This window comes from Coloeus monedula, assembly GCF_965178545.1.
Source record: "Coloeus monedula genome assembly, chromosome: 14".
NCBI classification, from domain to species: domain Eukaryota; kingdom Metazoa; phylum Chordata; class Aves; order Passeriformes; family Corvidae; genus Coloeus; species Coloeus monedula.
In genome coordinates, this window is record NC_138794.1 from 19,858,444 (window position 1) to 19,873,235 (window position 14,792).

The 14,792-nt window shown below is 44.8% G+C and overlaps 1 protein-coding gene across 4 annotated transcripts in view; it reads right to left on the reverse strand.

The window, feature by feature from the left end:
* The window catches only part of NEO1 (neogenin 1), a 167,300-nt gene extending 153,296 nt beyond the window's left edge, over positions 1 to 14,004 (reverse strand). For all 4 annotated transcript variants that reach the window (XM_082290457.1, XM_082290456.1, XM_082290458.1 and 1 more), the window contains exon 1: positions 13,731 to 14,004. In XM_082290457.1, the coding sequence (XP_082146583.1) occupies positions 13,731 to 13,845 (115 nt within the window). In that variant the 5' untranslated portion in view covers positions 13,846 to 14,004. The remainder of the gene's footprint in view (positions 1 to 13,730) is intronic.
* Positions 14,005 to 14,792: the final 788 nt, after the last annotated feature.

Below are 14,792 nucleotides of genomic sequence, written 5' to 3' on the forward strand. Positions count from 1 at the left end.
AAAGCAAGCTGCAGAAATCCACCCTCATCTCTGCCGGCGCAAGTGTGCGGTGCCGGGTGTGGGCCATTCCTCCTCCTCCCGGACAAGGACAATGCGCCGGGCTCCGGCCGTGCTTCCCAGGGCAGGGCAGCCGCTCCCGGCGCGCCTGGAGCCCGCTCCGTTGATGGCCAAGAGCTCTCCCCAGCCCCCTGCGGCGGCCTCAGACATTCCTCTGCTCGGTCAGGCAATGAAAATATCCCCAACAGGATTAGAGCAGCCCTCGGGAAGGGAGCGACTCGCGAACATCCCCAGCCCACGAAAAGGCATCGACGACGGCTTGGGAGGGGGGGTCACAATACCGGGAATGACCCTCAATTACAGCCGCTAACGGTGGGGGTTGAGCCTCTGACACATCAAGACCTCTAAAAATTCGCTGGTACTTTCACATTCCCGCAGGATGCAGCCAACGTTTGGAAGCGTTCATTAAGGAGGGCAGACTCCTGCTCTGGCACTTACACTAAGGGAAAAAAACCACGAGAACAAGCAAAATTAGAAAGCAAAATATCTCTTCCTATTTCCATCCCGGGCACAGGCACAGCCAGCTATTCTATTCTTCTCCTATTCAACTTCATACAGAGTGGCCAAGGGTTAAAGTGCTTTAAAAAAAAAGCATTAAGAAAAGAAAAACATTTTTTTCTACAATGAGGAACACTTGAGAAAGGCTCCAAGCACCAGGCTAACAAAGAAAACGGTCCTGAAGAAGGAGGCCCTCACTACAGAATTCAGATTTGGATTTTGCATTCACCTCCTTTGCCAAGCAAATATATTTAAATTAAACTATTCAATCCCAGTGTGGCTTCCAGGCCACATTAAGGTAGTAACATTCTTATAATTATCCTCCTCTTCACATATTTAAAAATCCTTTCAATGTTTACTTGGAAAGCTAATTGCTGACAGAAAGAGTGCACGTGTTTCTTAAGAATTCTGGGGTGGAGGGAGAGTACTGTCCCCTCCCCATGCCAGTTCTCAGGAGTCCTACAGCTCCAACATCCTCACAGAGCCCCATGCATGTACAGCCAGACAAAACCTGGAGAAAAGGAGGCTGGGGGGGGGGCACCTTATTGCCCTCTACAACCCCTTGACAGGAGGATGGAGCCGGGTGTCCCAAGAGACTGGAGGAAACAGCCTCCAGTTGCCCCCAAGGGAGGTTTAGTTCGGATATCAGGGAAAATTCCCTCACTTAAAGGGCTGTCCAGCCCTGCACAGGCTGCCCAGGGCAGTGGTGGAGTTCCCACCCCTGGAGGGATTTAAAAGGTGTGGATGTGGCACGTGGGGACATGGGTCAGTGGTGGCCTTGGCAGTGCTGGGGGAACGGCTGGACTCAGCAATCGCAGAGGACTTTCCCAATCTAAACAATTCCATGACTCTTCATCTGTGTGTATATTATCCATCCCATACACCTTCCCAAAGACAAAAGGTAAAGGGAAATACAGGATTTTTCCAGGGTTGAAAACAAAAGCCACCAGAAAACAGACATATACAGAGAATTTCTGATTAAACTCCAGCACGGATTTTAACTACAAGACTTACAGTTTCCTAATTGCTATTTAAGTTTAGCTTGTGGATGACGCAAACCAGGTTATGTTCCAGAAGTACAGTCTAAGAAAAATCTTTATTTTTATACTCCAAAAATCATGAAGTAACTTCAGAAAGATCTTACATGGTGTTACAGTCATGCTCAAAAATATCTCCACGTTATCAGCACAGTTTCTCAAGAATTTACAAGCTTGAGGTGACTGTCCTATTGACCAAAGCAGTTTACATTTTCTATGTTGAGACCACCAAATTTCTATTTTTAAGCCAAGTACAGATGGCACAGACAGTTCTAATCAGACTTTCATGATAAACATTTTTTATTGATCATTTTCTGTAAAACAAAGTTTGAAAGTGCAAAAACATATGTAAAAGAGAGAAATCAAATCAGGTCCAGTTCTATCTTTATAGAGACTACAAAGTTAGACACAGGGATGACAGAGCCACAGCAATTAAATACATATCACAGAGACGTTTCTAATTTTAACAAAAAGTTGTGAAATCCAACTTAGCAGTAACTTGGGAGGCAAACTCTTAGAAAAGGCACTGCAGGGTTTACCCGGAGGGGAGGGAGGAGCTGAGCTAAAACGAGCAGCAGCCACCTCCCCCAGCACGGTTTATTAAAGCAAGATCCCCGGCATCAAAGCTCACGATAAATAATTAACGTGCAATGCCTTTGTGATAAGGTACTGAACTTGAGCTTTCTCCTAAGGTAAATGATTTGTAAATGCAAATTTGTCCAGCTGCTCCTTTCCTGCATCAAAAGCCTGCTCAAAGATAGCATTTATGAGCTATTTTTGCCAAATATTTACACCGTCTTAATCAGGTTTTGAGTCATGTGTGTGCTCACTGGTATACAAAAATGCAGGGCAGTTACAGTTACATAAACTAAAGGGTTTGGAGATTTTAAAAGTTGTTTTCTGCCTACTGGTCTATTCAAGCTCATTCTTTAATTCCCCCACCTCATTCACAGTGAGCAGTAACACACCTGCAGAGACCATTCCAGCTACATTCCTCGATCCATCTTTCCGTTCACATGCAGATCAGAAGGCTGGGACACAAGCATTATATTTTTTATTCTAAAAGCATTTAGGAAATGGCACCTCAAAATGAAATTACATCTGCACAGCCACCACTGAAGGCTGTGTTATAGCCTTGGAAGTGTATAGAAGCAATTACAGCAGGAGCACGGATGTTTCTGATTCCAACTGCTCTAAGTCTGCACAAATGTAACTGTTACTGTCATAAAAGGCTGAAGACTGAATTAAATGTGGCTCTGCTTTTACAGTGATACCCAGTTTGGTCAGCATCTAACACCTGCCTATCAGTCTCTAGGAAACTGCCTGAAGAAGAATTTTCCAGGTAATAAAGCAAAAGGTGTTCTTGTTAGCAGAATTCCAAAACTCTACCTAAAAAGCTGTAACAGCTTCCTGAAAACAGAAATATTCCTGCTCCTTTGCAGAGGATGGGTTATGGCTCCTTACCCACGCAGCACCTCTGGAAGCCCTGAAAGAAGATGAAGTTCTGTTTGTGAAACCACTTTTTTGTGAGAAAGTTTTCAGAAAACCAGCAGTTAACATCCAGGACAGTTCCTTTGCTACAAGGGAACAGACTGGCCCCATTCTACCAGTACCTGAAAGGTACTTAAAACTCCATAACTTAAAACCACTTCTTGGTTTTGTTGTATGACAAGTCACCCAAATAAATTTTCAATCTTTGTCTTACTGATATAAAAGATCAACACAACCTACCATCCACTTACTACAGTGAAAGACTGCACAAATTAGAAGAAATTAGATGCCAGCAACATAGGTAGTTCACTGAATGCATTGTGATTTGAGGTTCAGTTTACTAATTCAATCCAGCTTTGCGTCCCAAGGGAATCACAGTCAAGACAGGCAGTGAATCCAGCTTTGCATTTGGTAATGATTCCACAAGGCACTCGCTACCACCAGTAGCTGTGAGGCACAATCTACAAAAGCCAGTTATTATTTTCTTTTTTTAAATGAACACCATCACCTCCACTCATCGTGCTCACACACAATAACCAACAGCCCTTCAGCATACAAGTTAAGAATGATAAAGTTACTCACATGGCAGGAACTAAATTAGATTTAAGCAATCGATATGCTCCATATATTAATCTATAATAACAGAAACGAGCACTTGATAATCTTTCAAAGCCTTCTGAGAAACAAGAATAACTTGAATAGGCTGAACTTGGAGAAAATGTTTCTTTAACATCACACAAGATAAAAGTAAAGGAAAAAATCTATTTCTTACAGGCTCTTATTTTAATAAATCAGTAAAGGACATGCTTCAAAATGCGACACTAAAGTCATAAAGTCTACCCAGGATGAATGTGAAAGCAAAGATGAAACTCCAAAGCACAGGCTCAAGCTCTGCTACAGAGCCCTGAGCAGTGGTGCCTCCACAGAAGTTCCAGAGTGAACAACAAACAACACAAACCAAATTGCACACACAGATCAGATCCAGCACAGACACATTTTCAGCTCCTGTGAATGCTGGCCTTTTCCATTTAGACTGATTTCCTCAGTGAAATGAAAAACTGGCAACAACAGCAAAGAAAACAACTGGGAAAATGTTACTTTAGAAAACAAACACTTCAGATTTGGGGCTGCTAATGCCATTACCACGAGCACACGAGATTCCAATTGAGCTGAACCAGGAAAAGCCCTTAACTAGCACTACCTAGAATGTGGAATGTATCAGATCCTGCTTCAGGTGCATCTGATGCCCGGTTCTCCTCTTTCCACATTCAGAAGTCAACTTCGCCCCCCTCCAAAAATCTCAGACATGAAATACAAAACCTCCATTCACAGGCTGTGGTGTTGCCTTGCAGATTCTGTCCCCTCAGTTTAGAGCAGACCTACAACATTTACATCACCTACAAGAAATCCTATATATCTGTACTCACAGGCAACACATTGGAAGGGGAAGAACACGAATTTACACTCGATGGAACTGCCAAGGTTTTCCAGTTGTGCCACCAGGACACTCCATTTTCTGCAGCTATGGTTTGTGTGGGTTTTCTTTTATCCACATCTCCAAAAAGTTACATAAAACCACAACACAAGCTGGTTACCAAATCACTGCAGGTATCTCAGCCATCTCTTATCTCATAGTACCCAGTATTTTTCAAAACCTACCCTAGCTTCAAATAACGAGATAAGTAAAAAGAATCCATAGCAACAGAAGAACTACAGAACCTAAAATTAAGGCTCTGAAGACCTGAAGTAGGTATGAGCAAACAAGAACATGTGAAGATTCAGATAAATAAGGTATTTTACACTTCAAACAGAAGACAAGCCTTGCCAGATTGGAGAAAAGGAAGCAACTTGGGAAAATGATGAAGGAGGGCCGTCCCACCCAAAATTTGTGGTGCACTCTCGAAGAGCTCTTAATGCTAATGAAAACAGTGTCCCATAAAATGTATTAAATTTGCTGTTTCAAATGAGTAAGAATAGACTGCTGTGATTTCAGGTGGAGTCCCTGGGACTGTCCCTTTACCATCTGACACAAGGCACGGTGCACTGCACCCTTACAGGGGTTAGCAGAGGTGGGTCTATCAGCCCCATGAGTTCTACTTCTGTACTATCAACATCTCCTTCAGTAAAAAAGGGGTAACCAAGACATTTCAAAACACTCTTCCCCCTTAACTGCTCTGCAGAACCACCAAGAACACAGCAAAACAGACCACAGTGCAGGCAGGGAGGGTTTTCCACCTCATGAACTACACCCCCCAAGCAGCCCTCAGCTCCCCACCAGCCTCCCAGGATGTGCACAGCCCCAGCACTTCATTTCAACGTTCGTTCTTCCCCGAGAAAAACTGAGCATGTCATCCTGAGTCTTTAAATTGGCTGGAACTCTCCTTACCCTGGGAGGGCTGGTTTGGCTGTCAAGAGTGCTTCCCACATCCCTTTACTACCATATTGTCACACCCTATGACACCTAAGTTTTCCTTACACTTCCAACGAGGTTTCCATGAAGTGCTGTCCTTACAGGATTTCATTATTGATATAGGGATGATTGTGGAAGTCCAGGCCCCAAAAAGCTACAGTACAGCTGATACAAATGATGCACTACACACGACAAGCATCATCAATGAAGGTTCTCTCTGGACTTCTGCAAGTGAGTATTCAGAGCTGTCAGGCCTCCAGCCTTTGCTGAAACCACAACCTCTTGGGCAGTTTTGCATTTCTTTTCCTCAAGGCTAAGTATTTTAAGATGAAACCTGTAGCTTTACTCCCACTTCAGAACCAGACAAACAAACAAAATTTCAGCGTGGGAAAAAAAGTTACAAACCAAAGCAGTAATTAGAGCTGAATTGCGAATTTGTTACCAATCCAAAGATGAACTTTTATGAAACATTTTATTAGCAAATTCATTGAAAAACAATAATGCATGCTTTCTGAGAAAGTTTCAGTCTATAGATCTGGAATTTATATGCTCTAATACATAAAATTAAAGACTAAAATGGTGACATGAGACACACAATGTTATTTTGTTCACAGTGCTTTTCATACTCCAATTCTAAGCCAATCCCTACCCCCACCAGAAAAGCAGCCTGGCTTCCCGGTGGCACCGTTCCCTGTGCCCGTGTCACCCTCTCCCTTCTGCCAGCACGAGTACTGATGCAGGCAGAAGAGCAGGGAACTGATCCAATTCTCTACATCCTTCACAAACACTTAGGAAAGCCAATGGAAGGGTACAGTACCCCCTCATTGCAGTGGCACTGCCAGCTTGAAACACTGAAACTAAACACCAAAATAGGATTAACATTTGGCTCCAACTTCAGCTCAGCTGTGTTTCCTATCTGCCCAAGAACATTTCTAATGAAAGATTCACAAATCGATAACAAATACCTGGATTTTCTGCAAGGTGAGCGCTGACACCCCACCACTAAAAATTCCAATCCCAATGACACTGGAGTGTACTACAAACTGCTGAGGTGTCCTACCACAGCGAAAAATGTTTCTGGATGCAGTTTTCCTTTATTTCCAGTTTTTTATACTTCTTTCTTTGCCTGTTTTCAAACAGGAACATTTGGCTTTATAAATCACTTTTGGAAATATTTCATCTTCTTGTTAACACCCAGCTTTCCTCTCTGCTATGCACAACACTACAACAGCCATAATTTCAAGCAATTATTCAGTCATTTAAAAGACATGTGGATGTGGCACATGGGGACATGGTTTAGTGGTGGACTGGGCATTGCTGGGAAAATGGTTGGACTCGATCTTGGAGGGCTTTTCCAACCTAAATGATTCTGGGATTCTTTGATTATTTTTTTTAAGCAATGTGACCTCTCTTAAAATTTTGAAGACAAGTTAGACTCCACTTTTCAATTTTAAAAGTCATGACTGGTCTAATGACTTAAATGACTCTTGGCAGCCTGTTCTACTTTTAGAAGGAATATCCAAACACCTCTATTTGTGGCTCTCCCTTCCTCGCTACAGTTACATTATAAGGTTTCAATGCACGAACCACAGAGCAGTGTTAAGAGCAGATGTTCAGGCTCATTAACTACAGAGGAAAGCCAAGAAAGATGAAGCTTATACAGGGTTTGACTCCATCTCAGCCCAAGTGGAAGCAAGCTGTGGGACAATTACACTGAGAACTAGGGGATGAAAAAAACCTGGAAGCTGCCTCCAAGTGCTCAAGTCTGTTAGTGATGGCAGTAACACAAAGGTGGCTCTGCCAAAAGGAAGATGAAAGAGAAAAAAATTGGACCAGCACAATCAGAGATGGAGCTTTTACTTCCCAGACAACGTAGGGAGAAGTGCTGTGTTATAAATACATAATCTAAAATACAGAAAGATACTGTATCTATTCATAGTGTCATATAAACATGAAGACAAACTGAGATTCACCATGGCTCAAAATATCATCATAAAATACCCAATAAATAAATTAAACTTTCCCAGAAAAGCACCCGTTAAATGGCTGGAAACTCCATGCAGAACATGAAATAAACGGAAGAGGTAGAGAAGCACAACGTCTCTTCAAAACCATATCAAGTCTAACTTAAATATGTTAATAGGCAAGAAACAGCAGCTAAGCCTACACTGGTACAGCCTCAGACTGCTGAATGCCAAACACACAGCGTGCTCTGTGCTGCTCACCCCGAGGTCAGCAGCAACACTGGACACATGTCACAGGAGTTAAAAACACATCAAACAAGATAAATTCATCAAAGTATAGTAATAATAATGGCAGACAACTGTGCTGGCTACTGACACATGCTCTGACCCAGTGTCACAAAACCTGACAGCTTCAAGACATCCAAGACAGGCATCAGACAAAAACAAAGGTGAAATGTATTAAGAGTCCATATATATGAGCTAGAATTAAAACCCCTCATAAGTTATCCATACTTCTAAGCCAAAAAGAAAGTTAAAAAACATAAACAGATGGCAAAGTCCAACAGAGTTATGGTGATGAAGCACTGAAAACTCAAAGGATATCAAGTACATAGGTGCCTACTAGGAGAGACAAAGTGACATTTGTTTTAAGAGATGAGCAGGCAGAAGTACAAAAGCATGGGGTTTTAAGGTAGTAGTAAAATAAAACATAATAAAAACACAGTAAGATTCACACCCATAGAGGTAACAATTAAAATCTAACTACAAAAGGCAGTAGTACACAAATTCTTTGAGCAGACTGATGAATTAGTGGGTAATTCAATCACAAAACAGCTTCTTCATTTTTAAAAGATCTCCAGACAAAACTGTATGACTAGAGGATACCAAAAATTATCACCAAGCTGCCAGGCTTTAAAGAGACCCAAAAGAACTGAATCATCAAAATCCACACCATCAAAAAACAGTCCGTCATACGAGCCAAAGCCTCTGCAACGCACTAAGGAAAAGAAGATCAATAGATTAAAATGTGCAAATGAAGAAATTCAGGCTAAGCAGAACATCTGAATTTCTTCAGTGGTAACCAGCACCAAGCCAGCTGCACAAACAACTCCACAGTGAAGAAAATTCACTGCTAACATATGCAGAACAACACACTTTGATGGGGAAAAAGCTCTCTCTATTGTACAATTCACTGTTTCTAGATCAACTTAAAACAAGATTTCTCACGGAAAAACTATAAAAACTAGAATGTCAGAGGAATAGGAAATAAAACACCATTACATCACTGAATGACCAGTACATTCCCTCCCAAAAATGCCAAACTCAGTCCTGGTCATATCACAACAGCAAACCGAAAGCTGAACCAGCAAAGTTCAGAGACTGTCAATGAGAATCAGTGATGCCATTTAAAAATACCTACGTTTATGTATTTGGAGCCCAGTGAGTTCCCAAGGTGGACAGTCCTGCCTGAACAGCACCTTGAGGGATTTAATTCTATTTTTTTTCCTTCTAATACATCCAATCCCAAAACATTCAAAAGCAACAAGTGAAATGATAAGTTTAGTCTTGGTGTAAAAAAAAAAAAAAAAAAAAAAGAATATTTTTAGAGTAATTTATTACTTTTCATTAAAATTAAACCTCTTCTGTTTTTGCACAAATCAAACAGCTTGCGGTTGTTATGCACTCCAGGGAATTACCCAAAATCCCAAGAAAGTTTAGCAGCAGAACATTCCAATTCTTTCACTGCCTTCAGTAAGGGCAGCTTTAATGAGAAAAAAAAATATTTTAACTGATGCAAAAAGGATTTATCACAAATTGATAGTCCACTTATTTTGTAAAATTAAGATGCTCCTCTGCATGAATACTAAATGGTAAAAACCCTGGAAATTAAAGCACCTAATAGACCACATAAAGCAGGCTTTCAGTTTTCCTACCGAACCCTGCAACTGTACACACACAAATCAGGCTTATCTGTTTAGATGGAATTAATCAGGATTACCACTTTCATCTTGGCAATTTCACTGGAGGACGAAATCAATAGCACCCAATCAGTAAAATATGACTGTTTCCACTGCGCTGAGGCGTTTTCTCCATTAAGAACTATTTTGCCTTTTTTAAAAATCAATAGCCTCGGGCATTATGTTTCAATATTCGAAGCACAGAGCTGTATTCCAGCAGGACAATCCAAGCAGCACCCCGGTGTTTGAGGCAGCTCTCCCCTCTCAGCCCAGCACACCGGAGAAGCAAACACAGACCTGAGCCTCCACTGCCATTCCCAAAGGCTGCACCGAGACTTTGGACTTCTCAGGGGCTGAATACCTACTCCGCAACCCTCCGAGGAAGGTAAATAAACCCTTCTGGATCCAGCATGCAAGCTGCAATCTGGGCCCTGCAGCCACTGAGATCCCTACAAACTGGCTAAACAGAAGCGCAGTTTCCCTTCCACCAAAGTGACATCCCGACCTTAGCACTGATTCCTTACGGGAAACCAGCACTAACTGGTTACTAGCAACAACTCCAGTTATACCTCCTCACAGGCAATGCAAAGTGAACCTTTAAACATCCTGCAGGTATAAAACCACTGCATGTTTAGAAAAGTTGGCTACAAACACTGGCACACATTTTACACACCAAATTATCTCCATGAAACTGGAGAAGATAAAAAAAATTCACTTTCAAACCCCCCATGATGCTCAGGTTGATGTTGCCCAAATTAAATGTTTTTATAGCTTGAAAGCAAAACTTAAGCAGAATATTGTACTGCTCCTTGTGTAGTTTTCCTAAACTCCCACTGCATTTCCTCACTCATTTATTATCACTCTCCTTCTCTTGGCCATGCAGCAAACTCCATTTAGGTGCCTACAGAGTCTTCAGACTTCTCTGACAATCTCTGGCTGAAGGTTAATGTCATGTAATCACAAGGGCATTTTATCATCGGGAACAACCAAATACTCTTATTTGTATAAGGAAACATCTACCACATGTAACTTCCTTACTTACACTGATAAGTTAGCACAAGGTAACTCAGCCAAGCTTTTTTTTTTTTTATGACACCTTTTGTTTGCTGCTTTTCACTGTGATGAACATTAAGCACAGGTGTGTACACACCTGACAATTTTGAAACTGAAGTGTTAGTTTATTAGGAAAGCTTCATAAGCCAGTCAAGTAATTTTCTTAGATGACTAATAAACATGCACTGCAAAAGCCATATGCAACCTGTCCATATGGAACAGGAATATCAAGCAGGGAGACCGGTGCTAAACTGACTTGGGACGTAAACGAGGCCTGAATATTTCTGCTCTATTTTTAACTTGGGATATAATTAGAAATAATCAAGCAGCACACACAAAACAGAAACAAATGATGACCTGCTGTTTCTAGGGTCCCCAGCCGATCTGTGCTGTCATCCTTAGCTTTCCATACTCCCTGTCACTTCCCAAGAGGAGCATCCCTGGCAGCAGCACCTGGAAGCAGTTCCCAACTTGCTGCTCACAGGCCCCTTCACTTGGGCTCCTCGTGCAGCTGCAGGCCCACCAATTGCTAATTCTGCTCCATTAGGACTTCCCAAACCAGCAGTTTCTCCTCTAAAAACAAAATACATATCGATTCCAAGGACTTCAAGAATACCAGGGAGAGACAGAACAAATTTCCTGCTTCTGAATAATCTCATTTGCAATCTTAATGGTGTATACAGGCTATCACAGCTTTCCTACTAAAAATTAAGTGACCCAGCATCATTTTTATTCCTAATAATGCAATCCTGTATAGATCCAAGTTTTTATGCTCATCTCAACTCAGTTACAAACAGTTATAGGAGGCAGGATTTAGCTTAATTCGATGCTTCTTCCTGATTTGTTTTATTCCCTCAGCTAAGTGAAACACTGTCCTAATTCTAAAATCAGCAGCTCATCTTGGCTTATCTGCAAAGCAACCAACCAGACTGGAAAACACACTAATGTTTGCAGATACACAAATAAATGAAGTTATACAGTTTTTTTCATAAAATAATTCAGCTGCACTCTTTTCTTCTTCAGAGAGCCATGAAGAGCTATTTATAGATAGGATCAAATGTCCCTCCAACACACATGACTCCATACAAAGAATATGGGCTTCCAAATCTGCAACTTCTGCTCATTTATGGCACTTTTACCCACACTAAAACACCAGCATGGGCTTTTTTTGCATTAAAACCTCCTGTTCTGGACATAGCAAGCAGCCTTGACATGGAGAGATGTGAGTCCCACAGCTAAAGCTCCACCTGGACCTACAAACCTGGTGTTCCTCGACCTCTCCAGCCCTCAGCACCAGCCTAAGGAGGCTCTTCCCAGCATCCTGAAGAGATCAAGCTTCACCCAAAGCATGGGGCAGAAGACAGCGCTATCCCCCTCACATCTAAACTCCAAGGGAAGAACTTTCATGCCATGGAACATCTGTAACCAACTCCCTCTCCTATGAGCAGGGAGGGACTTGCAAGTCCCCCTCCCACCTGCCCGTATAAAAGTATGTGGGACATCCTGCATTTAAGAAAAAATAGTAGCGATTAGGTGGGAAATAGTGTGAATTGAAATGAAGTTCATCCACTATACATTAAGTGTCTCCTCTTCATTGAGACAAAGAACTAAGAGAGCCTTTCTCCCTTTCCTCTAAGTAACTGGTACAAACACCCTCAGGCAGGGAAAACCCAGCTCCTGGTCCCTCCCAGGGATCCCATGGGACAGCATCCATGGACACAGCATCAAGGCACCTTCCACACCAGAGAGAGAGGAGAGGAGGAGCTCACCAGAACTTCCAAGATTTCCACAGTGATACTCCCAAAGTCCTGCTCTGATAAACAGCTCCAATGATGGCTTCATTCCATATCATTTCAGCACATCACTCCCCCTCTGCAGACTTAATTCACATATTCTCCAACAGACACAACTTCATCTACTAATTTGATTTCCTCAAACCATAAAGGATTATTTTAAACTAGCAAAGAGCTACCAACACAACCGTAAGACCGCTGAGCTATCAGGAGAGCAGGAATATCAGAAAAGAATCACCACGTGGCAAGACTTTACACATTACAAAGTAACTTATCTGTTACACGTACTCTGCAGATCTTTGAGTCAAACTACAACATTTTTCAAAAGAAAAAAAAAAACCTGCTTCAGACATGGAATCTGCAAAGTAATCTTGTACTGTGTAAGAGGATAAATAAAAATATTCCCTGTCAACAGGAGTCAGCACACATGGTTCCATCATGAGAACCACCGTGGACAATCCTGCCTAAAGTGATTTGAAACAGAACGATTACACCATTTAATGTCAGAATTCAACCATTCTCACTTTCCCAAGTTGCTAAAAAACATTCATTTGATCAGCGGCTTTTTCCATAGTCCACTTACACAGAGCTTTCCTGTTAAAATATTACGATTCAATCAATCTACACTGTTGGGGGTTTTTTTTAAATCCCAGCACTCAGCATTCAAGACCAGATTTTCTTTCAAGCTTCCTACTAGCTTATTGCTGGCAAGAAGGAAATAAAGAAGTTACTTTTTAAAGCCAGTATTTGGCAAAACGAGCAGATAACATCGCTGCAAAGCTAAGGAGGCTTCTGTGGTATTAATGGTCTCATGCAAGGGCTTTTGAGAGAGCCTTCTCCTGCCTCACCTGGGTGAGATTACGTTTTCCGTAGCCTATAAAGAACCAGGATTCAATCATGGACCATTAAAGACAACAATGGTTAAAGGTGTGAGAACTACCGCGGCTGAAACGCTGCCAGACCGCTCATTTCTGGGCTACTGCGGCAGTTCCCAGGCAAGTTCCTCTCTCTCCACAGGTTGCCGGTACCGAGTCCCTGTCGCTTCCAGCACCGCTCCCGAGCCGGGACAGAGCCCGCCCGTGCCCGACTCCCCTCAGGGGTGAGTGCAAGCCCGACTCCCCTTAGACGTGCCCTGCTCCCCTCACGGGTGAGCTGGAAGCTCGATCGCCCTCAGGTGTGCCCGGCTCCCCTCCCGGGTGCCAGCGAGCCGGGAGCACAGGTGGGTGAAGCGTTCAATCCCCCGCAGACGGGGCTCCAGGTGTCCCTTGTTCGCGGGGAGGCACCGCCGCCGCTCCCCGAGGCGCGCAGTGGCCTCTGCTGGTGCCCGCACGGGGAGAGCGGAGCGGGCTCAGCCCCTCGGCAACCGCTCGCCCCGCCGGGGCCGCCCCGGGCCCCGTCGCCCCCGGGACCCCTCCGCGCCCCCTCACAGCCCCGCGCCCGCCGCCTCCGGGGTCTCGCCGCGCTCTTACCCGTGAGGAGGCTCCGGGAGCCGCTCCGCGCCGCGGCGCCGGTCGGGGCGGGCTGCGTGAAGAGAAGGGCGATGCACAGGGAGCCGAGGAGCCGCCGGGCTCTCCGCGCCGCCATCGCTCCACTCCCCGCGCCCGGCAGCCGGGCTGCACCCAGCGCCAACCCCTCCCCCGGGGGGGCTCCTCCTGCCTTCCTTCCCTACCGGGCGGGCTGCGCGGAGGCGGCGGAGGGAGAGCGGCGGGCGGGCGGAGCGGCCGCGCTCCCTCCCTCACTCCATCGCGGGCCGGGCTCCGCCGCTCGCTCGCTCCGTCCCTCCCTCACACGGACCCCGCGGGGCGCGCGCCGCCTCCCGCCCGCCCGCCCCCGCCCCGCGCATGCGCGCGCTCCTCCCCCCCCCCGCCCCCGACCCCCGCGCCAGGTGTGCGCGCGCCCGCCCCCCCGCGCGCGCCACCGCGCCTGCGCGCGCGGGCGGGGCCGCCGCCCTCCGCGGAGGGGCGCCGCGCTGCCCCCCCTTCCCCTCAGGCGTTCGGTAGGTGAAGTTCCTGGCTTTTAACGCAATAAATCCGTGCTTTTCCCTCTCCAGGACCAGCCCAGCGTGGGTGCGGGACCCGCGCGTTCTCCACGCGTAAAAACATGGGGAACCGAACGGTTCGGCACCAATCCGAGTATCCCTGCTATGTGGCGAGCCGGAGGGTGTGGGAAGCGGGAGCCCTGTTCTGCCATGGTGCTGGGAACCAGCAATCCAGAGCCGCCAAGAAACCCGCAGTCGAACTAAACGTAGGAAAATAACTTGCGGAAACTTGTTTTCTTGGGGAGCAACTCGGCTGCTCTGTTCGGGATGTCGCCTCTGCCAGTAAACATGCTTCTCAAAGATAAATAACGTGAAGAAAAGGCCAGACATGCACCGAAAAGGCAAATGCAATGTATTTTCATCCTCCTGGGGGTAATTAGTTTTATATAGCATTTGCCATTCAAATCCAAATCACTGGAATGCCGCATCGTTACCAGCCGGTTCCAGCCATACTGCCGGATCCAGTCTCCTTACAAAGGACACAATAAAAGCT